The following is a 25,645-nucleotide window of genomic DNA, read 5'->3' as shown; positions in this document are numbered from 1 at the left end:
TGAATGTTGTTTCTGGGCTATCTGCAGCTTCGCGGGCATGTTATGACGTCTGTGGTTAACATGTGTTTCTAGAGATACACTTCGTTCGACCAGAAATAATCCGTGACAGTTAATGTAGGCTTGGTGTTGCTGACAGGATAACTAGTCTCAAAGTCAGTTTTACTTACATTTGTGTGGCACCTCCGCAGCGTTTCCTCAGATGCAGGCGACTGTAGTTTTGAGTCACTGTTGCTAGGCAATTTGTTGGAATTGTTTGCGGTTGAGTCTAGATATTCCATGGATTCTGCAGGTCTCTTTCTTGAAATTTATCGTAATAACGACTTCCGGCAGCACAGAGAAGACAAAAAAAGGAGCTACGATGAAAGTCCAGACACTTTAATTTATGTACAGATTACGTACTTCCTTTGAAAAGGTAAGGGAGATGGAAGTCCTTTGATAGTAGTCTGCAGTGTGATAATCAGAGTGGCCGAAGAGTTCAGTGTACACGGTGAGCATAAAGTATTTTTCTGATTATATATATATATATATATATATATATATATATATATATATATATATATATATATAATCAGAAAAATACTTTATGCTCACCGTGTACACTGAACTCTTCGGCCACTCTGATTATCACACTGCAGACTAGATGATTTTATATATATATATATATATATATATATAAAATCATCTAAGATGCTATGCAAGATACAGCGATGCGGTTTGTTGCAAATCGTAGTTTAAATCGTAGAATTAGCTATGGGTACATTTCCACATATGCTGCTTTATTTTCCGTAGAATATCTAGGCGATACTTAAATTCTCTACATGCCTTTGCCAACATCTCTTACACCACCACTTCTACAGCATCTCGTGTTTTTCCTGTAAGAGTTTGCACATCAGGAGCTGGTTAGCTGAACGCTTTATTCTTAACGTAACCCGCATAAAAAATCAAGAAGGCGTATGTCTGGTGAACATGGGGGACTTGACTGCCAACCGTCTTCTAACTATCCACCCGCCCGCAAAGATTTCATCAAAGTACTTACGTACAAATAAGCTTCAGCGTAGCGCTGCACCATCTTGTTGAAACTCTACTAATGGTTGTAATTCCTGTAACTGAGTGAGGATCAAATGTCTGGGTGAGCTGTCGCCCATAATGGTAGGCTCATTGAAAAAAGTCCTGTGACTGAGTTGCACATTAAGCTACACCATGTATTCACTTTCGGGCTGTCCCTTAGCTGCTGTAACACGCTCCGACTCCCAGACCCGAACATTAGGCTGGAAAACACGATCACACCATAACACCACCGCCTCCGAATTTTACAGTTGCTACTACACACGCTGGTAGACGACGTTTACCGGGCATTCGCCATAACCACACCCTGCCGTCGGATCGCCACATTGTGTACCGTGATTCATCATTCTACACAATGTTTTTCCACTGTTCAATCGCCCAATATTTACGGTCCTTACACCAGACGAGGCGTCGTTTGGCATTTACCGGCGTGATGTGTGGGTTATGAGCAGCCGCTCGACCATGAAATCCAAGATTTCCCACCTTCCGCCTAACTGTCATAGTACTTGCAGTGGATCCTGATACAGTTTGGAATTCCTGTGTGATGGTCTGGATAGATGTCTGCCTATTACACATTACGACCCTCTTCAACTGTGGGCGGTGCTTTTGTGCTGCGTGTCCCTTCATGTTTCCACTTCAGTATCGCCTCGGAAACAGTGGACCTAGGGATATTTAGGAGTGTGGAATCTCGAGTACAGACGTATGACACAAGTGACACCCAATCACCTGACGTCGTTCGAAGTCCGTGAGTTCCGCGGAGCGCCCTGTTGTGCTCTCTCACGACGTCTAACGACTACTGAGGTCGATGATACGGAGTACCAGGCAATAGGTGGCAGCACTATGCACCTAATACGGAAAGCGTATTTTTTGGGGGTGTCCGGATACTTTTGATCACATAGTGTATGACTTTACCGAGTGCCATAAATATTTTTAGTCTGTGATTAATCGCAGATTTTGTTACTCTTGTCACATTCAGCCATAAGTCTAGTCCTTCAGGCAGAACACCGTGTAAGCCTCTACATCTCTGGATAATAATTCCAATCTACACCCACCTGAACCTAGGCCTACCTAGGCCTTCCTCTGCAATTTTTACCACTAATGCGTCCCTCCGTAACCAAATTGACTGTTCCTTGATGCCTTAGGATGTTTACTATCAACCTATCCCTGCTTTTAGTAGATTGCGGCCTCCTTCCGATTCATTACGTCTTCATTACGTATTAGACTTATTCTTGGGTGTCCTTCTATACTATCACAATTCTAATGTTTCCTTTCACTTCCACATCCATACAAGGCTACATTCCAGACAAATTCTTTCAGATAAGAATTCCTAGCTTTTAAATGTATGTTTATATTTAGTTTTATGTTTCTTGACATTCCAGACATTCCAGACAAATTATTTCAGAAAAGAATTCCTAGCTTTTAAATGTATGTTTATATTTCGTTATTATGTTTCTTGACATTCCAGACAAATTCTTTCAGAAAAGAATTCCTAGCTTTTAAATGCATGTTTATATTTCGTTGTTATGTTTCTTGACATTCCAGACAAATTCTTTCAGAAAAGAATTCCTAGCTTTTAAATGTATGTTTATATTTCGTTGTTATATTTCTTGACACTGCAACTGATGCAGTCATCTGTGGCGTGTCAGAATTATCTGTCACTGTTTAAGCTAATAGTTGTGACTGATCGTTGAAATAACTGTGACTTCCTTATCTGAATGGGAGGGGAATATCCGTAAGATTTTCACTGAAAATCATTTATGCAGAACTAATGACACTGCTATTTATTGGTTCAAACTGTGCATCACAGTTAACATTACAAGTAACTGTTAAAGTCACTGTTATGTACTTTCTTTTCCATGCAGCTAGCGCAACTGTAATGAATGAATCTATGCTGCTTCATTACTATTTGGTGTGTTTATAGCAGGTTCGGGGTATTGAGAGGTAATGAGCTTGCTGGGGTGAAGCAAGAAACTAATTTCTGTGACATATTTGAAAACTGTTGATTGTCGTCGGATCCGTAACTGTCACTATTCTGAAATATTTTGTTTGCACATTCTAAAACATGTTACAGTGACTCTGTATGTTTTTACTCACTGAATGTGCTTAAAAAACAACAATAACAAAGCGTTTTAGCCACCGAGACAGTTTTATTTACCAGGATTTCATAATTTAGTATTGTGTTTGTCTTTCAGATTTCTGCTTTTTCCCCTGTATAAGAAACAGATCCTTGCAACATATTCACTTTCCTATTCCATTTACCTGAAATAGAAAGTTGAAGTGTAAAGTTTCGGTGTTACCTGTTATGCCATAGGGCGATCTTCGTGGCTGCGGCGGTGATCACGGTCTCGTACTCGGTGAACCACGACGTGATGGACGAGGTGAACAACACCGACACGACGGTTCTGCCCGTGAACGTCGCCAAGCTGCTGCAGCTGACGTGGCCTCTGAAAGGTGAGCAGCGTCCACAGGCCTTCAGCCAGACTGTGTCGCGTGGGCTGACGAGAGGCAACTTTCGTGGCCTTGAAGGAACTCACGCGGTTCCTCTCTCGGGGTCGTGTATGTGTGAGTAGAACGCTAGTGTGACTTCTACGAAAGAAGCAATTCGTTGGACGGATACCGTACTACGACTCATCAGCCTACTACGTATATTCACTTGACGTGTTATTAATGGTGATCCCTACTTGAAGGTCCTGCACCAGGAATGAAGTGAATGAGGGTTGACAGAGATGAAAGGAGTGATTATTATGATACGATAATGCGTGACGCTGTAAGTGGGAAACGTATTATTTTTGGACAGATTTAAATGTTGCAGAAGTCGTTGGATTTTCTGAGAACTGCCAGAGGAGAAGTGAAAGACATACAGTTTAGATTTTGTAGAATTTCAAGGGAAGGTCGTTGAAGATTTGTTATATGGTTGGAGTATACGTTTCTGCGAGTCTTTTTTCTTTTTGTTATCGTTCTTCAGATTAGTTTTGTGTGGCACGTTACGACCTCCTTTCCTACTCCAACCACTTCAAGTCATATTAGCACTTACACCAAACATTCTCAATTATTTGTTGGATATATCCGAATCTACGATTTTCCCTCAATTTTTGTCTTCTGTGCCTCCATCTAATACCATAAAAGTTTTTCCCTGATGTCGTAACATACGTGCTATCATCCTGTCCCTTTTTCTTGTCTTTGTTTTCCACATATTTCTTTTCCCGCCGATACTTCAAAAAACATCCTCGTTTCTTGTCCGTCTACTTAATTTTCAGCGCACTTCGTCAACAACACAAAAAGAGAGCTTCGTTGAATTCTTTTCCAGTTTTTCCACTTCCATCATTCACTTGAAACAATGTTGAGATCCAAACGTACATTCTCAGAAATTTCTTCCTCATTTTATCACCTACGTTTCATACTAATAGACTTCGTTACCTCGATTCGTCTGTGATGCGTAGTTTTGTTTCCAGTTAAGGAGAATTTGTACACTTTATGTGCAATGTGATGCCCTTTCTTGATCTAAGGTTTAGCTCTCATCTCACTTCTGATACTCCTCACTGCCCTCGTCTTTTTTTGGTTTACTCTCAGTCTATATTCTTTGCTCTTTAGACTGTTCATTCCGTTCGAAAGGTACTGGTAATTCTTCCGCACTTTCACTGAGGACAGAAATATCAACAACGCATCTTATCACTGATATCCTTTCAACCCGAATTTTAGTTCCACTTGAAACTTTTATTTTTTTTTTCGTCTTGAAGTATACCTTTTGTCACCCAAGTTTTTCGCAGTTACTTTCTCTATTCCTGTATTTCTTTGTCCAGGTTCAGTGATTACCAATTTTTAGGAACGTCAATTTTTCTTCATCTAAATTGTGTACTGTGGTATTCATTATCTCTGTGCCTACAAGCTCAGAGAACTTCAAACACTCATCATCATTCATTCCTCACTATTTCAGTATTCTATTTCTTCATTCTTCCGGTCGTTCTCTTTATCTTCAGCCCACTCTTCATTACTAAATTTTGATCAGACTCTGTATCTGCATTCCGGTATACCTTACAGTTCGGTGCAGTGGATCCACGCTTTGTCGGCGGTGACGGTGTCTGCACGAAATGCATCTTTTTCTTGTTTAATGAGCCACAGACGTTATTCACACGGGACAACATGTCGCTATTTCAGTACGGGAGTGATACGCCAGGGCACCCATCTCGCAATCAGTTGTTTGAAACCTCTCTGCTTATACATGACTAATGTCTCTCCTTGTCCACCACACGACAACGAAGAATTAGTGTTTTCTATAGTTACAGTCCGATGCGCTTGGTCCACAGAAGTAGCATCGGCCACATAATTAATATCATTTCGCAACATCAGGCGTCATTTGTAGACTAGGTGCTGTGCAGAAAACATTTTCTACTGGTTCCATATTTCTATTAGCCAAACCAAGCAACTTAACGCTCTTCAACCCTCCTGGTAACTAATGGGCATCCTGCACACTTACACACTTATAGCGACATGTTTCCCAGCCTACAGACATCTGGACTCAGAATCCGCATTACAGTTTTGATGCGACTCAGACTTCGTATTTTCTGACGGGATTCATAAGGACCAGTGTTAGGGGCAAAACAATGTGGTTCTCGATTCCCTGATTAGAGCATATGTAATGTGTAGTGAGGCATGAGAAAATTTCAATTAAGTTGTGCAAAATCGTGTTTGCGAAAGATAAGCTTGCATGCAAGGTGGAATGTACAGTCGTCTGGAATTAAATGGGGTGATAATGACTATCCAGAATACAAGGTAGGGAACGTACATTCAAGATCCTAGAGATCAGCTAGAGTGTGGAAAATTTTCCACTCCAAGTTAGTCATTTTAATCTGCAGGGAAACTGCAAATTATTCAAAAAAAAATTGCGTAAAAGCCGTGATTTTACGAATAGTGAAAATATTACCGCCACGAACAAGAAAGTTTAAAAATTCGTTTTTAGGTTGGTGCCTTTTTAGATGTAATTCATTTGGAAAAATATACTTCCATGTTTTGTCTGTTCATAGTTTTTTTAAGTGGAACAGTAGTTGTTCCTATCACGCACTGGATTCAGTAACACCAGCTGAGTATACATCAGTTTAAATTACATTCCTATCACTTTTAGTGAGCTACAACCCTTCAAAGTTTCAGCGTTCATTGATAGTAACAGGGCCAAATATCTCACGAAATAAGCATCAAACGAAAAAACTACAAAGAACGAAACTCGTCTAGCTTGAAGGAGAAAACCAGATGGCGCTATCGTTGGCCCGCTAGATGGCGCTGCCATAGGTCAAACGGATATCAACTGCGTTTTTTAAATTAGGATCCCCCATTTTTATTACACATTCGTGAAGTACGTAGAGAAATATGAATGTTTTAGTTGGACCACTTTTTTCGCTTTGTGATACAAGGCGCTGTAATAGTCACAAACGTGTAAGTACGTGGTATCACGTAACATACTGCCAGTGCGGACGCTATTTGCTTCGTGATACATTACCCGTGATAAAATGGTCCGTTCACCAATTGCGGAAAAGGTCGATATCGTGTTGATCTATGGCTATTGTGATCAAAATGCCCAACGGGCGTGTGCTATGTATGCTGTTCGGTATCCTGGACGACATCATCCAAGTGACCGGACCGTTCGCCGGATAGTTACGTTATTTAAGGAAACAGGAAGTGTTCAGCCACATGTGAAACGTCAACCACGACCTGCAACAAATGATGATACCCAAGTACGTGTTTTAGCTGCCGTCGCGGCTAATCCGCATATCAGTAGCAGACAAATTGCTCGAGAATCGGGAATCTCAAAAACGTCGGTGTTGAGAATGCTACATCAACATCGATTGCACCCGTACCATATTCCTATGAACCAGGAATTGCATGGCGACGACTTTAAACGTCGTGTACAGTTCTGCCACTGGCCACAAGAGAAATTACGGGACGATGACAGATTTTTTCACGCTTTCGATTTAGCGACGAAGCGTCATTCACCAACAGCGGTAACGTAAACCGGTATAATATGCACTATTGGGCAACGGAAAATCCATGATGGCTGCGACAAGTGGAACATCAGCGAACTTGGCGGGTTAATGTATGGTGCGGCATTATGGGAGGAAGGATAATTGGCCCCCATTTTATCGATGGCAATCTAAATGGTGCAATGTATGCTGATTTCCTCGTAATGTTTGACCGATGTTACTACAAGATGTTTCACTGCATGACAGAATGGCGATGTACTTGCAACATCATGGACGTCCGGCACACAGCTCGCCTGCGGTTGAAGCGGTATTGAATATCATATTTCATGACAGGTCGTTTGGTCGTCGAAGCACCATACCTCGGCCCGCCGCACATTCGCCGGACCTGACGTCCCCGGATTTATTTCTGTGGGGAAAGTTGAAGGATATTTGCCATCGTGATCCACCGACAACGCCTGACGTCATGCGTCAGCGCATTGTCAATGCATGTGCGAACATTACGGTAGGCGAACTACTCGCTGTTGAGAGGAATGTCGTTACACGTATTGCCAAATGCATTGAGGTTGACGGACATCATTTTGAGCATTTATTGCATTAATGTGGTATTTACAGGTAATCACGCTGTAACAGCATACGTTCTCAGAAATGATAAGTTCACAAAGGTACATGTATCACATTGTAACAACCGAAATAAAATGTTTAAAAGTACCTACGTTTTGTATTTTAATTTAAAAAACCTACCTGTTACCAACTTTTCGTCTAAAATTGTGAGCCATACGTTTGTGACTGTTGCGGCGGCATCTATCACAAAGCGAAAAAAGTGGTCCAACTAAAACATTCATGTTTCTTTACGTACTACACGAATATGTAATAAAAATTGGGGTTCCTATTTAAAAAAAAAGCATCTAGCGGGCCAACCATAGCATCATCTGGTTTCCCCTTCAAGCTACACAAGTTTCGTTCTTTGCAGTGTTTTCGTTTGACGCTTATTTCGTGAGATATTTGGCCCGGTCACGATCAATGGACCACCCTATATATATATATATATATATATATATATATATATATATATATATAAGAAGGTATATTGACGAGGACAGAACTGATCCTTGAGGTACTCATGAACACAGGACGTTGATACACACTACGTGAGCAAAAGTATCCGGACACCTAGCTGAAGATGACTTACAAGTTCGTGGCCCCCTCCATCGGTAATGCTGGAATTCCGTATGGTGTTGGCCCACCTTTAGCCTTGATGACAGCTTCCACTCTCGCAGGCATACATTCGACCATGTGCTGGAATGTTTCTTGGGGAGTGGCAGCCCATTCTTCACGGAGTGCTGCATTGTGGGGAGGTATCGGTCGGTGAGCCCTGGCACGAAGCCGGCGTTCTAAAACATCCCAAAGGTGTTCTATAGGATTCAGGTCAGGACTCTGTAACGCCACTCCATTGCAGGGATATTATTATCGTGTAACCACTCCGCCAAAGGCCGTACATTACGAACAGGTGCTCGATCGTGTTGAAAGACGCAATTGCCATCCCCGAATTGTTCTTCAACAGAGGGAAGCAAGAAGGTGCTTAAAACATCAATGTAGGCCTGTGCTGTGATAGTGCCACGCAAAACAACAAGAGGTGCAAGCACTCTCCATGAAACACACGGCCACACTATAAAACCACCGCATCCAAATTTTACTGTTGGCGCTACATACTCTGGCAGATGACCTTCACCGACCATTCGCCATACCCACACCCTGCCATCGGATCGCCACATTGTGTACTGTGATTCGTCAGTCCACACAACGTTTTTCCACTATTCAATCGTCCAGTGTTTACGCTCCTTACACCAAGCGAGGAGTCGTTTGGCATTTACCTGCGTGGTGTGTGGCTTATGGGTAGCCGCTCGACTATGAAATCCAAGTTTTCTCACCTCCCGCCTAACTGTCATAATATTTGCAGTGGATCGTGAAGCAGTTTGGAATTCCTGGGTGATGGTCTGGATATATGTCTGCCTATTACACATTACGACCCTCTTCAACTGTCGGCGGTCTCTGTCAGTCAGCAGACGATGTCGGCCTGTACGCTTTTGTGCTGTACGTTTCCCTTCACGTTTCCACTTCACTATCCCATCGGAAACAGTAGACCTAGGGATATTCAGGAGTGTAGAAATCTCGCGTAGAGACGTTTGACAGAAGTGACACCCAATCACCTGACCACTTTGGAAGTCCGTGAGTTCCGCGTAGCGTCCCATTCTGCTAATGACTACTGAGGTCGCTGGTATGGAGTGTCTGTCAGTAGGTGGCAGTACTGTGCACCTAACATAAAAAACGTATGTTTTAGGGGTGTCCGGATACTATTGCTCACACAGTGTATATACGGCTCTGGGGGTGTGTCTGGCTGTGCAAAGAAGGTATGTGGACGAGGTCAGAACTGATCCTTGAGGTATTCACGAAGACAGGACGTTGGAGCCAGATGTTTCAGGCTGTCCGAAATTGTGCATCTCGGGCAGCATCAGAGCGCACTGCCGGGTGTTCACAGATAAAGGAGAGCCGCAGTGGAGCGGCCCGCCTGAGGACGCGACTGAGGTGGAGGCGGCGGTGTCGGCGGGCCGCGGCGCGCTCAGCGAGAGGGACGCCGTGGAGGCGAAGGCGCCGCCGCTGGCCGTCACGGCCCCCGCCTACCGCGCCCAGCAGGCGCTGCACACCACCGCCAAGGCGCGGGAGCTGGGCAGGGCCGGGTACGTGCTCGACGTCGCCTCCAAGCGCATCGCCGCCGACAGGTAAGCCCCCTCACCTGTGCGCTTCCAAACAACCGGCACGGTAAGTTCCGTGATGGAAGATTACTGTTCACATAGGGTGTATCATCATTAATGGCGTATGGTCAGACACATGAAAACACACGGTACTAGAACCAAAAAGCTCTCAGTAAACATGGCTCAGCAAAAGAATCGTTTCTCAAATAACTGCGACGTTCTAGTTAACAGTCACCACTGACTTACTTCTGTGTAAACGTCGTCCCAGCTAGGAGAAGGTGACAGTATTGTAGAACATTAAGAAAAGTCATTACAGATACTCCAAGCGTGAGTACTTTGATAATTGAACACACAATCACAAGTCAGCATTGCTTCATTGTCAGACGTAAGGATGCCTACAGTTTGCTGTTGCGTCTACTGACAAAACAATAGTCTAGGACCAAAGTCCGCCTCTCTAAGACATTGAATTCGTTGGATGAACACGACAACAGCAAAATGGGGTGTTCAAAGTGCACCCGGATGCTGACCTGTACCCTCCGAAGCGATTTATTTCCAATACTTTCAAACACGCCTTGATCATTTCGAAGTCGCTGACAAACGTTGACAGGTCTCTGCTCAAATTTTTCAACCTTGTTAAAAGGAGTAGCGTACACTACACGTTAACGTGGCCCCAAACACAGAAATAAATGGGGTTCGAAGCACGTGATCTTGGAGACCAAACTACAAGTCCTCCTGGACCACTCCATCTTTGCCCATATCGGCGCGACGGTGTCACCTCACCATAGCAACAAAATGTGCAGCTCCTACATCAGGCACGTAACACATCATCTGCCGTTGCGCTGAGGGAACATCCACAAACATTCGCACAAGATGATGACGCAGAAACCGAAAGGTGATTTCGTTCATTGAGTTTTTTTGGTAACATGTACGGCACAATAAGACGATAGCCAAGTAGCTCGAACTACAGATTCGATGAGAAATGTTCCCAATGTAGAGACTCATGCACAGCATATACAGGGTGTTACAAAAAGGTACGGCCAAACTTTCAGGAAACATTCCTCACACACAAATAAAGAAAAGATGTTATGTGGACATGTGTCCGGAAACGCTTAATTTCCATGTTAGAGCTGATTTTAGTTTCGTCAGTATGTACTGTACTCCCTCGATTCACCGCCATGATTTCATAGGGGGTACTCTACCTGTGCTGCTAGAACATGTGCCTTTACAAGTACAACACAACATGTGGTTCATGCACGATGGAGCTCCTGCACATTTCAGTCGAAGTGTTCGTACGCTTCTCAACAACAGATTCGGTGACCGATGGATTGGTAGAGGCGGACCAATTCCATGGTCTCCACGCTCTCCTGTCCTCAACCCTCTTGACTTTCATTTATGGGGGCATTTGAAAGCTCTTGTCTACGCAACTCCGGTACCAAATGTAGAGACTCTTCGTGCTCGCATTGTGGACGGCTGTGATACGCCATTCTCCAGGGCTGCATCAGCGCATCAGGGATTCCATGCGACGGAGGGTGGATGCATGTGTCCTCGCTAACGGAGGACATTTTGAACATTTCCTGTAACAAAGCGTTTGAAGTCACGCTGGTACGTTCTGCTGCTGTGTGTTTCCATTCCATGATTAATGTGATTTGAAGAGAAGTGATAAAATGAGCTCTAACATGGAAAGTAAGCGTTTCCGGACACATATCCACATAGCATATTTTCTTTGCTTGTGTGTGAGGAATGTTTCCTGAACGTTTGGCCGTACCTTTTTGTAACACCCTGTATATTGGAGCCTATATGACTACAAGTGTGAGTACCTTGATAATTGGACACACCATCACAAATGAACCTTGCTTCATTGTCAGAGGTAAGGATGCCTACAGCTTGCTGTTGCGTCGGCATTAGTATAAGACCAAAGTCCGCCTCTCTAAGACACTTAAGTCGTTGTATTTGGTATGAGAACAGTGCATTGTGATGAATTATTTTCGAAACACTAGCGTGACTCATTCCAGAAATTTGTGAGTCAATTCTCCTAGTGGAGATTACTCTGAGTGTTCGACTGTTTCCAGCACCATATATTCAGGCACAGGTGTAGTTCGTACAGGCCTACCCACTCCCACAGCATGTGAAAAGTTCCCAATTTCCCGGTGGCCTTGATGCACCATTGTAAACATTCGACTCTTTGGATGCCTCCGGTAGGGTATGCTTATTGGTACAACCGTGCAGCCTGCTTTTCATTACCATTAGCTCTGCCATACATGAAATGCATCTCAGCATATTCCTCGTTACTGTAATCTTCCAAGTTACCATCGACAATCGTACAACTCAGCTGATGCTCCACAGCCAACTGACACGAATGGCGCTCTGAGTGCGTACTGTACTGTCAGATCCACTCTACACCTAGATGGCAAAAGTCATGGAATACCTCTTAATATCCTGTCGGACCTGCTTCTGCACTGCGAAGTGCAGAAACTCGACGTGGCATAGACTCAACAGGTCTTTAGAGGTCTCCTGCAGAAATTGAGTCACGCCGCCTCGGTAACTGTCCATATTCCAAAAGTGTTGCCGGTGCAGGATTTCCTGCACGAACTGATCTCTCGATTATGTCCCATAAATGTTCGATGGCATTCATGTGAGCGATCTGGATGGACAAATCATTCGTTCGTACTGTTCAGAGTGTTCTTCAAACCAATCGCGAGCAATTATGGGTCGGTGACTTGCCACACTGTCATCCATAAAACATCTGTCGTCGTTTGTGAACATGATGTCCAAAGATGGTTGTAAATGGACTCCAAGTAGCCGAACATGCGTTTACGACATTAATTATAATATACTTTGAATTGCAAACTTTTGGGATGTTCAAACGCAACTTACACTACTAGCCATTAAAATTACTACACCACGAAGATGACGTGCTACAGACGCGAAATTTAACCGACAGGGAGAAGATGCTGTGATATGCAAATGATTAGCTTTTCAGAGCATCCACACAAGGTTGGCGCCGGTGACGACAGCTACAACGTGACATGAGGAAAGTTTCCAACCGATTTCTCAAACAGCAGTTGACTGGCGTTGCCTGGTGATACGTTGTTGTGATGCCTCGTGTAAGGAGGAGAAATGCTTACCATCACGTATACGACTTTCATAAAGGTAGGGTTGTAGCCTATCGCGATTGCGGTTTATCGTATCACGACATTGCTGCTCGCGTTGGTCGAGATCCAATGACTGTTAGCAGAATATGGAATCGGTGGGTTCAGGAGGGTAATACGGAACGCCGTGCAGGATCCCAACGGTCTCGTATCGCTAGCAGTCGAGATGACAGGCATCTTATCCGCATGGCTGTAACGGATCGTGCAGCCACGTCTCGATCCATGAGTCAACAGATGGGGACGTTTGAAGACAACAAACATCTGCACGAACTGGTCGACGACGTTTGCAGCAGCATGGACTATCAGCTCGGAGACCATGGTTGCGGTTACCCATGACGCTGCATCACAAACAGGAGCGCCTACGATGGTGTACTCAACGTCGAACCTGGGTGCACGAATGGCAAAACGTCATTTTTTCGGATGAATCCAGGTTCTGTTTACAGCATAATGATGGTCTCACCCATGTTTGGCGACATCGCGGTGAACGCACGTTGGAAGCGTGTATTCGTCATCCCCATACTGGCGTGATGGTATGATGTGCCATTGGTTACACGTCTCGGTCACCTCTTGTTCGCATTGACGGCACTTTGAACAGTGACCATTACGTTTCACATGTGTTACGACCCGTGGCTCTACCCTTCATTCGATCCCTGCGAAACCCTACATTTCAGCAAGATAATGCATGACCGCATGTTGCAGGTCCTGTACGGGCCTTTCTGGATACAGAAAATGTTCGACTGCTGCCCTGGCCAGCACATTCTCCAGATCTCTCACAAACTGAAAACGTCTGGTCAATGGTGGCCGAGCAACTGGCTCGTCACAATACGCCAGTCACTACTCTTGGTGAACTGTGGTATCGAGTTGAAGCTGCATGGGCAGCTGTACCTGTACACGCCATCCAAGCTCTGTTTGACTCAATGCCCAGGCGTATCAAGGCCGTTATTACGGCCCGAGGTGGTTGTTCTGGGTACTGATTTCTCAGGATCTATGGACCCAAATTGCGTGAAAGTGTAATCAGTCGTCAGTTCTAGTATAATATATTTGTCCCATGAATACCCGTTTATCGTCTGCATATCTTCTTGGTGTAGCAATTTTAGTGGCCAGTAGTGTATTAGACGGTTTGTGACGTATAGTTTTAATGCGCAGTAAACATTAACACAAAACAATAACAATATGAAACAACGCTAAAGGAAAAAGCGTCCTGTTCTTGTAAGTCATTCGCAACAGCAACAAGTATCAACGAAGAAAAATACGGACACGGTGAGCGTGTAGACTGGTGAGCCCAGTGGCAGAAGGTGAAGGCGGTCCGTGGCTCGTGTTCCAGGGGCGTGAAGGCTGGCTCGCTGATGGCCCGCGGGCCCATCGTGGCGGCCGACTTCCTGCCGCCCGAGGCGTGCGCCGACGGCCTCTCCGACAGCTACTCGTGCGTCGCGACGCCGTTCCGCAGCCTGGACGGCACCTGCAACAACCTGCAGCACCCGCAGTCCTGGGGCGTCGCCTACCGGCCCTTCCGCAGGATCCTGCCCCCGGACTACGGAGACGGTACGTCTGCGGCCAGCCAGCGGCTGAAGTCTCTAAATGTGTTTATAGAGTGGGGAACCTGTCTGATCAAACAAGAGGACCTGCTCTGCCCTCTTCCGTTTCCTTCATGCTTATAGGACTTAAAGTTCAGCACCCACACATCAATTTCAGTTCTCACAATAAAATAAAAAAAATTCTTTTCGAAGATTAGATGATTTCCAAGAGCTGAGGTATCGTTATAACCGCAGGAAGCTGAGTGAGTTGGATTGTAGTCACGTAATCGTAAAGTCTCTGGTTTGATTATCACTAGCACAGTGAAAATGCAGATTTTGGTGCTTTTAGGTTATTAAGACATTGATACATCGATGGGAACTAAAATGGATGTCACCGTTGCCTTGTTGCTTCTAGAGAGCGGATTTAAATACGTAATTGTTTGTAATAGGAGACAACCCCAGGAGCTGTCACGTATAAGAAATAGATGAGAAGCGGGCTTGTAAGCGAATAAATTGGTGATTTTTTGTTATAAATTTTTATTAACTATTCCACAAGTAATATTAAAAGGAACAGCTCAGAGTTTTAAGTTTCAAATAAAGACGAAATAACAAGAAACTCTCAACAGTTAACCAAAGAATAAATAATCTCTCTAAATTCTTCCTGCCACACATTTTTCCCACTATCTTTCCGAAAAATTATTTTGGAACATAGATCAATTAGCTTTCCAGTTTACATTTATTTTCTTTTAATTTTATTTATTGTTGTTATTTACGGGAATTTAGAATTCCTTCTTGGTGTAACGACAAGATGATGGTTGAGGCTCTTGGTAGGTCTAGGAGGGGGAATTGTATAGAGGTGTGTGTTGGAAAGAGTACTATAGTAAAGATGTGGAATGTGTATATATCGGAAAAACTAACGTCTTCAGGGTTTGTGGGTCGGGTAGGATTGCAGTTAGACAGGGAATAATGTGGATGGAAGGTATGGGATTGGAAGAATTAATGTCGGGGATGATTTCATAGTCTGAGAGAGAAGGCAATTAAAATTACACTAGGAAGGATGTGAAGTATTTGGGAATGGACGAAAATTGAGGTGTGTGCATCGAGGATTCTCACATAAGGGAATTACGATGGAGTTCTGGGACCTGACTTTATGGAAACGTACCACAACCCGAAGTTGTCTGGGTGTTTAAGGAAGTATGAGAACTTGCTGAACGTGTGGAGACCTTAGCTGGACGTGGAAAGAAATCCATTAAGAAATGTAATTACTGTTCAACTGAGGAGGTCATCTTGCCCATTACCATAGTGTATAACGTGCAACAAAGGAAGAACAAACCTACTACACAAAATTGTTGACTATGACTTTCATTGAATAGTCAAACAGAAAATCGTAATTTTTAATTCATTGTACATTGGAAAAGGGACATTTTGTTATGGTTTTAACTTCCTGCTTGTTTCGACATTTTATTTGATTAGTTTATGGCGTAATTTTTACGAGGGTAATCCCAAAAGTAAAGTCTCCTATTTTTCTATAAGTACATAGACCTTTTTATTTCTACAATGGTTTATATCAGTTTACAGCTTGAACATGTACCTATTTTTCGACATAATCACCATCTCTGTCGATGCATTTTTGTGGACGCTGTGGCAGTTTTTGTATGCCTATGTCATATCAGCTCTCCGCCATGCTGTTCAGAAAGTTATGAACCTCTTCTTTCACCTCGTCGGCGGAGCTGAGTCGCTGGGACCAGAATTAGCGCTGACGGGTACTGTGAGACTCTGAAAAAACTCAAACGGGCGATTCAGAACCGGAGAAGAGGAATGTTGAGCAAGGGCGTACACATTCTTCATAACAACGCTCGCCCACACATCGCTCCGCAAACCGTGGCTCTCCTGAAACAGTTTCAGTGGAACATAATCACCCACCCACCCTATAGTCCTGACTTGGCGCCCAGTGACTATCACCTGTTCCCTAGGTTAACAAAACATTTAGCCGGAAAGCGATTCAGCTCCGACGACGAGGTGAAAGAAGAGGTTCACAACTTTCTGAACAACATAGCGGCGAGCTGGTATGACATGGGCCTACAAAACCTGCCACAGCGTCTACAAAAATGCATCGACAGAAATGGTGATTATGTCGAAAAATAGCTAAATGTTCAAGCTGTAAACTGGTGTAAACCATTTAGAAATAAACAGGTCCATGCACTTATAAAAAAATAGGAGACCTTACTTTTGGGATTACCCTCGTAACACTGAATCACAGGATGTTATGTTGTGTCTGCTCTACGGTCAGAAGTCAAGGTTGCTAACGGATAAGCAAAACGGCATGTAACGATGCTGGCAGCAGCGAGTGCTACGAGTGAACAGGAATGTTTTATTTAAGAGTATTAGACACTTCCTATGATGCACGTATTAGTACTAGTGAGTGCACATTACAGTACTGTCTTCATTCCTTCACTATACTTTTTGTACTATTGTGATTTCGAAAGCTGAAAGTCAAACACAGGATAAACCGAGATACTGTAGCAATACATCCCTCATGTACTGTGACGCCAGGACACAATCACAAACCTTGAGTAACGCCGGGTAATCACCAGACATTTGAATGTACTTAAACTCCGATTATTGTCTATCTTTTTGAAACAAATCTACTTGAAGAAAAATTTCGAATTAATGTTCTTAAAGAATAGTTCCTGGAAAACTAAAATGTTTCTCAAATCAAAAATTTTCTTGAAACAGTTACTGAGGTGTATTACATGCTCTATAAATCCCGTGTTTCAAGATTTCCTGTATTGTTACCGACCTCCGCAGTCATAATCTCACAATTTATCAAAAGGAGGAAAAAAGTATGTGTTAATAAACGTGAAGTACAAAATCCATACTGCTTGTTGTTGCTCTTGCAGGTGTGTCTTCTCCGCGCCGAGCCTCTGACGGCAGCGAGCTGCCCTCTGCGCGCGAGGTGAGCCTTAGCGTGCACCGGCCGCTGTACAAGGACGACCCGCGCTTCACCGTCATGTTCGCCGTCTGGGGACAGTTCATGGACCACGACATCACCGCCACCGCCATCAGCCAAAGTAAGTGCTGCCGCTTAACAGCTCCTTCCACGGCTCTCTCGCTTTGATGTGGAGCGTGTCACTTACTTTAAACTTCAAGTACACGTGTTCAGTGAAAAATCTGACAGCAAGCCAGTTATTCTCATAATTATCTGTTGTATTGATCTTTTATCTTTTCCTTTTATTTGCGGTGTTTTATACTCTGTCTCTTCTCTCTCTCTCTCTCTCTCTCTCTCTCTCTCTCTCTCTCTCTCTCTCTCTCCCTGCCTCAACCTCTTTCTAATATACACAAACTCAAATATAAATGTGCACGCACACACTCACACACACACACACACACACACACACACACACGCACACACATACACACACATACAGACACACACACAAACACGCGCGCGCGCACGCGCACACAAAGATATACATTGTGTTTCAAAGCCTTTGCATCAAATGTCTAGGGGTGGTACATTACATTACTGGCCATTAAAATAGCTACACCACGAAGATGACATGCTACAGACGCGAAATTTAACCGACAGGAAGAAGATGCAGTCATATGCAAATGATTAGGATTTCAGAGCATTCACATAAGGATGGCTCCGGTGGCGACACCTATAACGTGCTGACATGTGCAAAGTTTCCAAACGATTTCTCATACACAAACAGCAGTTGACCGGCGTTGCTTGGTGAAACGTTGTTGTGATGCCTCGTGTAAGGAGGAGAAATGCGTACCAGCACGTTTCCGACTTTGATAAAAGTCGGATTGCAGCCTACCGCGATTGCGGTTTATCGTATCACGACATTGCTGCTCGCGTTGGTCGAGATCCAATGACTGTTAGCAGAATATGGAATCGGTGGGTTCAAGAGGATATTACGGAATGCCGTGCTGAATCCCGACGGCCTCGTATCACTAGCTGTCGAGATGACAGGCATCTTATCCGCATGGCTGTAACGGATCGTACAGCCACGTCTCGATCCATGAGTCAACAGATGGGGACGCTTGCAAGACAACAACCATCTGCACGAACAGTTCGACGGCGTTTGCAGCAGCATGGACTATCAGCTCGGAGACCATGGCTGCAGTTACCCTTGACGCTGCATCACAGACAGGAGCGCCTACGATGGTGTACTCAACGACGAACCTGGGTGCATGAGAGGCAAAACGTCATTTTTTCGGATGAATGCAAGCTCTGTTTACAGCATCATGATGGTCGCATCCGTATTTGGCGACATCGAGGTGAATGCACATTGGAAGCGTGTATTCGTCATCGTCATGCTGGCGTATCACCCGGCGTGATGATATGGGGTGCCATTGGTTACACGTCTCGGTCACCTCTTGTTCGCATTGACGGCACTTTGAACAGTGGACGTTACATTTCAGATGTGTTACGACCCGTGGCTCTACCCTTCATTCGATCCCTGCGAAACCCTACATTTCAGCAGGATAATGCAGGACAGCACGTTGCAGGTCCTGTACGGACCTTTCTGGATACAGAAAATGTTCGACTGCTGCCCTGGCCAGTACATTCTCCAGATCTCTCACCAACTGAAAACGTCTGGTCAATGGTGGCCGAGCAACTGGCTCGTCACAATACGCTAGTCAGTACTCTTGATGAACTGTGGTATCGTGTTGAAGCTGCATGGACGGCTGTACCTGTAACACGCCATCCAATCTCTGTTTGACTCAATGCCCAGGCGTATCAAGGCCGTTATTACGGCCCGAAGTGGTTGTTCTGGGTTCTGATTTCTCAGGATCTATGCAGCCAAATTGCGGGAAAATGTTATCACATGTCGGTTCTAGTATAATATATTTGTCCAATGAATACCCATTTATCATCTGAATTTCTTGTTGGTGTAACAATTTTAATGGCCAGTGGTGTATATCAACATCTACATACATGGGCCACAAGGCATCGTACAGTGCGTGGCGAAATACCACTAGTAGCGATTTCCTTTCCCGTCTGATAAAAGGACTATTAGCCATTTCCTTTCCTTTCTACTCGCAAATGGAGCGAGGGAAAAACGACTATCTATATGCATCCGTACTAGCCTCAAATGCCGGCTCTCAAAATTCTTTCAACCCGCCTCTGAATTGCTTCTATTGACTGTCAAGCAGCACACCACTAATACTATTTTCGATAAATACAGGGTTTTTTACTACTCATTTCAATTAACTAATATTTTCCACATTTAGAGCAAGCTACTAATCATCGCACCAAATAGAAATTCTATCAAAGTCATCCTGTATCCTGCTACAGTCACTCAGCGACGAAACTAGCACGTACACTAGAGCACCATTCAAAAGGTTCAAATGGCTCTAAGCACTGTGGGACTTAACATCTGAGGTCGTCAGTCCCCTAGACTTAGAACTACAATAAAGCTAACTAACCTAAGGACATCAAACACATCCATGCCCGAGGCAGGATTCGAACCTGCGACCGTAGCAGCAACGCGATTCCGGACTGAAGCGCCTAGAACCGCTTGGTCACATGGGCCGGCAGAGCGTCATTACCAAACAGTTGCAGATTTTCCGTCCGGCACACAGTTTCATTCTGCCAGTAAGTTTCATAGTCCTGCCAGGAAGTTTCCGCTCATTCTAGTAGCAGATTGTTACTCACCCTATCTGTCAAATCGTTTACATACCTACAGAAGAGCACTCACTTCCTGGGCACTCCTGACGATACCCTTGTCTATGATGACCTCTGGTTCCAGTACAATGCCACTCACCCAACTGGGAAACTGTACTGTTCGCTCGGACTTTCGTTAACATTCAGGAGTGGGTCGCCGTGTCAAACACTTGCCAGAAATATGGAATCTGCCTATCCACGTTTCACAGGTTATTGTGTGAGAAAAGAGCAAGCGGAGTTTCACACTGGCGATACTTTTAAATCTGCTCACATTTGTGCACAGAATTTCTTCTTTCTCGTTTAAATTTATTATATTCCAACCTAGAATATGTTCAAGGGCTCTGCAGCAAATCAATTTTATGGATATTAGCCTGCAACTTTGCGCGTCCGTTCTTTTGCCCTTCTTACATACAGAAATCATCAGCGCTTTTTTCCAGTCATTTGAGGTTATGGGCTGGGTGAGAGATTTGCGATAAATGCGAGGTAAATAAGAGGCCAATGCCGAACTGGAATTCCACTCGGACATGACGACTTACTTGTTTTCAACTCTTTCAATTGCTTCTCTACGCCAGGGATATCTATGCCTGTGTCCTACATACAGAAGTCTGTACAACGCTCAAACGAAGGTATGTCTATACGATCCTCCCTCATCGAACCACTTTTTGGGTGGATTATTACAACAACAATTACTGTATGAAACTTCCTGGGAGATTAAAACTGTGTGCCGGACCGAGACTCGAACTCGGGACCTTTGTCTTTCGCGGGCAAGTGCTCTACCGACTGAGCTACCCAAGCACGACTCACGCCCCGTCCTCACAGCTTTACATCTGTCTGTACCTCGTGTCCTACCTTCCAGACTTGCCATGAAGTTTCATATCAGCGCACACTCCGCTGCAGAGTGGCAATCTCATTCAACAATTACTATACATTTGCCCTTTGAGTCTAGCTTACAGGTCAAATACAGCAGTGTAAAATAGTCATTAATGTAAAATAACGGCTGACAGCTGGCATGTGTTGTGTTTGCAGGCGCCAACGGTTCGGCGCTGTCTTGCTGCCACCCGGGAGAGCTCAGCCCAGAGTGCTTCCCGGTACCCCTGGCGGCCGGGGACCCGCAGTTCGACCAGTTCAACGTCAGCTGCATGGAGTTCGTCCGGTCCGCGCCGGCGCCCACCTGTTCCTTCGGTAAGTACGCGCCTCGCTTCTTCTCCCACTCGACGTGTGCTGTTTCTAAAAAGTTGATACGGTAACTCAACAGCAGCTTTACCTGCATTTTCGACTGTCAGGAAGCGATAGGCATGTACTATAAGATTTAGTACAAGTTGGCCAACACAAAAATGGTTCAGAGAATTTTACACGCACCTGAAGGTAGGCGATCAGACTTCCATCATCCGCAAAAGGGTTAGCTGATGTAATTTGGTTTTCCTATCTTAATATGCCCCCCCATGAATGCCCCCCCATGAACCATGGACCTAGCCGTTGGTGGGGAGGCTTGCGTGCCTCAGCGATACAGATGGCCGTACCGTAGGTGCAACCACAACGGAGGGGTATCTGTTGAGAGCCCAGACAAACATGTGGTTCCAGAAGAGGGGCAGCAGCCTTTTCAGTAGTTGCAGGGGCAACAGTCTGGATGATTGACTGATCTGGCCTTGTAACATTAACCAAAACGGCTTTGCTGTGCTGGTACTGCGAACGGTGAAAGCAAGGGGAAACTACAGCCGTAATTTTTCCCGAGGACATGCAGCTTTACTGTATGATTAAATGATGATGGCGTCCTCTTGGGTAAAATATTCCGGAGGTAAAATAGTCCCCCATTCGGATCTCCGGGCGGGGACTACTCAAGAGGACGTCGTTATCAGGAGAAAGAAAACTGGCATTCTACGGATCGGAGCGTGGAATGTCAGATCCCTTAATCGGGCAGGTAGGTTAGAAAATTTAAAAAGGGAAATGGATAGGTTAAAGTTAGATATAGTGGGAATTAGTGAAGTTCGGTGGCAGAACGAACAAGACTTTTGGTCAGGTGATTACAGGGTTATAAATACAAAATCAAATAGGGGTAATGCAGGAGTAGGTTTAATAATGAATAAAAAAATAGGAGTGCGGGTTAGCTACTACAAACAGCATAGTGAACGCATTATTGTGGCCAAGATAGACACAAAGCCCATGCCTACTACAGTAGTACAAGTTTATATGCCAACTAGCTCTGCAGATGATGAAGAAATTGATGAAATGTATGACGAGATAAAAGAAATTATTCAGGTAGTGAAGGGAGAGGAAAATTTAATAGTCATGGGTGACTGGAATTCGTCAGTAGGAAAAGGGAGAGAAGGAAACATAGTAGGTGAATATGGATTGAGGGGAAGAAATGAAAGAGGAAACCGCCTTGTAGAATTTTGCACAGAGCATAACTTAATCATAGCTAACACTTGGTTCAAGAATCATAAAAGAAGGTTGTATACCTGGAAAAATCCCGGAGGTAGTAAAAGGTATCAGATAGATTATATAATGGTAAGACAGAGATTTAGGAACGAGGTTTTAAATTGTAAGACATTTCCAGGGGGAGATGTGGATTCTGACCACAATCTATTGGTTATGAACTGCAGATTGAAACTGTAGAAACTGCAAAAAGGTGGGAATTTAAGGAGATGGGACCTGGATAAACTGAAAGAACCAGAGGTTGTAGAGAGTTTCAGGGAGAGCATAAGGGAACAATTGACAGGAATGGGGGAAAGAAATACAGTAGAAGAAGAATGGGTAGCTCTGAGGGATGAAGTAGCGAAGGCAGCAGAGGATCAAGTAGGAAAAAAGACGAGGGCAAGTAGAAATCCTTGGGTAACAGAAGAAATATTGAATTTAATTGATGAAAGGAGAAAATATAAAAATGCAGTAAATGAAGCAGGCAAAAAGGAATACAAACGTCTCAAAAATGAGATCGACAGGAAGTGCAAAATGGCTAAGCAGGGATGGCTAGAGGACAAATGTAAGGATGTAGAGGCTTGTCTCACTAGGGGTAAGATAGATATTGCCTACAGGAAAATTAAGGAGACCTTTGGAGAGAAGAGAGCCACTTGTATGAATATCAAGAGCTCAGATGGCAACCCAGGTCTAAGCAAAGAAGGGAAGGCAGAAAGGTGGAAGGAGTATATAGAGGGTTTATACAAGGGCGATGTACTTGAGGACAATATTATGGAAATGGAAGAGGATGTAGATGAAGATGAAATGGGAGATAAGATACTGCGTGAAGAGTTTGACAGAGCACTGAAAGACCTGAGTCGAAACAAGGCCCCGGGAGTAGACAACATTCCATTAGAACTACTGATGGCCATGGGAGAGCCAGTCATGACAAAACTCTACCATCTGGTGAGCAAGATGTATGAGACAGGTGAAATACCCACAGACTTCAAGAAGAATATAATAATTCCAATCCCAAAGATAGCAGGTGTTGACAGATGTGAAAATTACCGAACTATCAGTTTAATAAGTCACAGCTGTAAAATACTAACGCGAATTCTTTACAGACAAATGGAAAAACTGGTAGAAGCGGACTCGGGGAAGATCAGTTTGGATTCCGTAGAAATGTTGGAACACGTGAGGCAATACTAACCTTACTACTTATCTTAGAAGAAAGATTAAGAAAAGGCAAACCTACGTTTCTAGCATTTGTAGACTTAGAGAAAGCTTTTGACAACGTTAATTGGAATACTCTCTTTCAAATTCTGAAGGTGGCAGGGGTAAAATACAGGGAGCGAAAGGCTATTTACAATTTGTACAGAAACCAGATGGCAGTTATAAGAGTCGAGGGGCATGAAAGGGAAGCAGTGGTTGGGAAAGGAGTGAGACAGGGTTGTAGCCTCTCCCCGATGTTATTAAATCTGTATATTGAGGAAGCAGTAAAGGAAACAAAAGAAAAATTCGGAGTAGGTATTAAAATTCATGGAGAAGAAGTAAAAACTTTGAGGTTCGCCGATGACATTGTAATTCTGTCAGAGACAGCAAAGGACTTGGAAGAGCAGTTGAACGGAATGGACAGTGTCTTGAAAGGAGGATATAAGATGAACATCAACAAAAGCAAAACGAGGATAATGGAATGTAGCCAAATTAAATCGGGTGATGCTGAGGGGATTAGATTAGGAAATGAGACACTTAAAGTAGTAAAGGAGTTTTGCTATTTAGGGAGTAAAATAACTGATGATGGTCGAAGTAGAGAGGATATAAAATGTAGACTGGCAATGGCAAGGAAATCGTTTCTGAAGAAGAGAAATTTGTTAACATCGAGTATAGATTTAAGTGTCAGGAAGTCGTTTCTGGAAGTATTTGTATGGAGTGTAGCCATGTATGGAAGTGAAACATGGACGATAACCAGTTTGGACAAGAAGAGAATAGAAGCTTTCGAAATGTGGTGCTACAGGAGAATGCTGAAGATAAGGTGGGTAGATCACGTAACTAATGAGGAGGTATTGAATAGGATTGGGGAGAAGAGAAGTTTGTGGCACAACTTGACTAGAAGAAGGGATCGGTTGGTAGGACATGTTTTGAGGCATCAAGGGATCACAAATTTAGCATTGGAGGGCAGCGTGGAGGGTAAAAATCGTAGAGGGAGACCAAGAGATGAATACACTAAGCAGATTCAGAAGGATGTAGGTTGCAGTAGGTACTGGGAGATGAAGAAGCTTGCACAGGATAGAGTAGCATGGAGAGCTGCATCAAACCAGTCTCAGGACTGAAGACCACAACAACAACAACAACAACATCTTAATATGCATGTAGAATTCTCTGGACTGCTTTCTTTTTCCCTCAATGTATCACCCCTCAACCATATTCTGTTTCAGTTTATGACATCACCGTGATTGGAATACCTGCGCATTCCAATGTCCCCTCAATCTTGACTGCTTGCCTCCATCACCACATCCCACCTTCTTTACATCGCTTCACACACACACACACACACACACACACACACACACACACACACACACACAATGTCATGTCCGAGGATACTTTTCACCATCTTCCCCTCCCAAACCATGAAATCATTCCTGAGACTTCCCATTCAACTATAACACATTCTAGCTCATACATTCCAAAATGAAGTCTTCAATACCAATAAAGTCTTCAGTAAAACCTGTCGCTGGATAACTCTATCTTACCACTTGTATCCCATCTTTTGACTGTTCCCAATATTGATTCCACTTCTCACATCACCTCCCTTCTAATCCCACTAGCAGCCAAGCCCCTTGTTTAGAACATGTTACCAAGAGGCCACAAGTGCCAAGACCACAAACAACCAAATTTCATCAACCTTAAGATAACTGTTTCTATGCCCATCAATGTATTTCTGCCTATCAGCACTTTTCTTATTCAACAGTTAGAAGGTTGCAACACGGGCAATGTAACCCCAGTCCGTAACTTCTACATTTACGACAACCAGTCATAAAGTTTTGATTACCACCTGGAGAAAAAAAAATTTGTGAGTACATGTCTTCAGTCCCAGTGCAATTGAAATCCTCTAAACCACAGCACT

The 25,645-nt window shown here is 43.9% G+C and overlaps 1 protein-coding gene across 1 annotated transcript in view; it reads left to right on the top strand.

Annotated features, from left to right (window-relative positions):
• Positions 1-25,645, top strand: part of LOC124613981 — a 199,194-nt gene that overhangs the window by 109,696 nt on the left and 63,853 nt on the right. The window contains exons 4-8 of the mRNA XM_047142768.1: positions 3,377-3,516; positions 9,574-9,814; positions 14,261-14,478; positions 17,351-17,521; positions 21,154-21,309. Coding sequence (XP_046998724.1) covers positions 3,377-3,516; positions 9,574-9,814; positions 14,261-14,478; positions 17,351-17,521; positions 21,154-21,309 — 926 coding nt within the window. The remainder of the gene's footprint in view (positions 1-3,376; positions 3,517-9,573; positions 9,815-14,260; positions 14,479-17,350; positions 17,522-21,153; positions 21,310-25,645) is intronic.

The sequence above is a fragment of the Schistocerca americana genome, chromosome 4 (genome assembly GCF_021461395.2).
Source record: "Schistocerca americana isolate TAMUIC-IGC-003095 chromosome 4, iqSchAmer2.1, whole genome shotgun sequence".
NCBI classification, from domain to species: domain Eukaryota; kingdom Metazoa; phylum Arthropoda; class Insecta; order Orthoptera; family Acrididae; genus Schistocerca; species Schistocerca americana.
The sequence above is the reverse complement of the archived record's forward strand: the minus strand, read 5'-3'. Positions and strand labels throughout refer to the sequence as shown.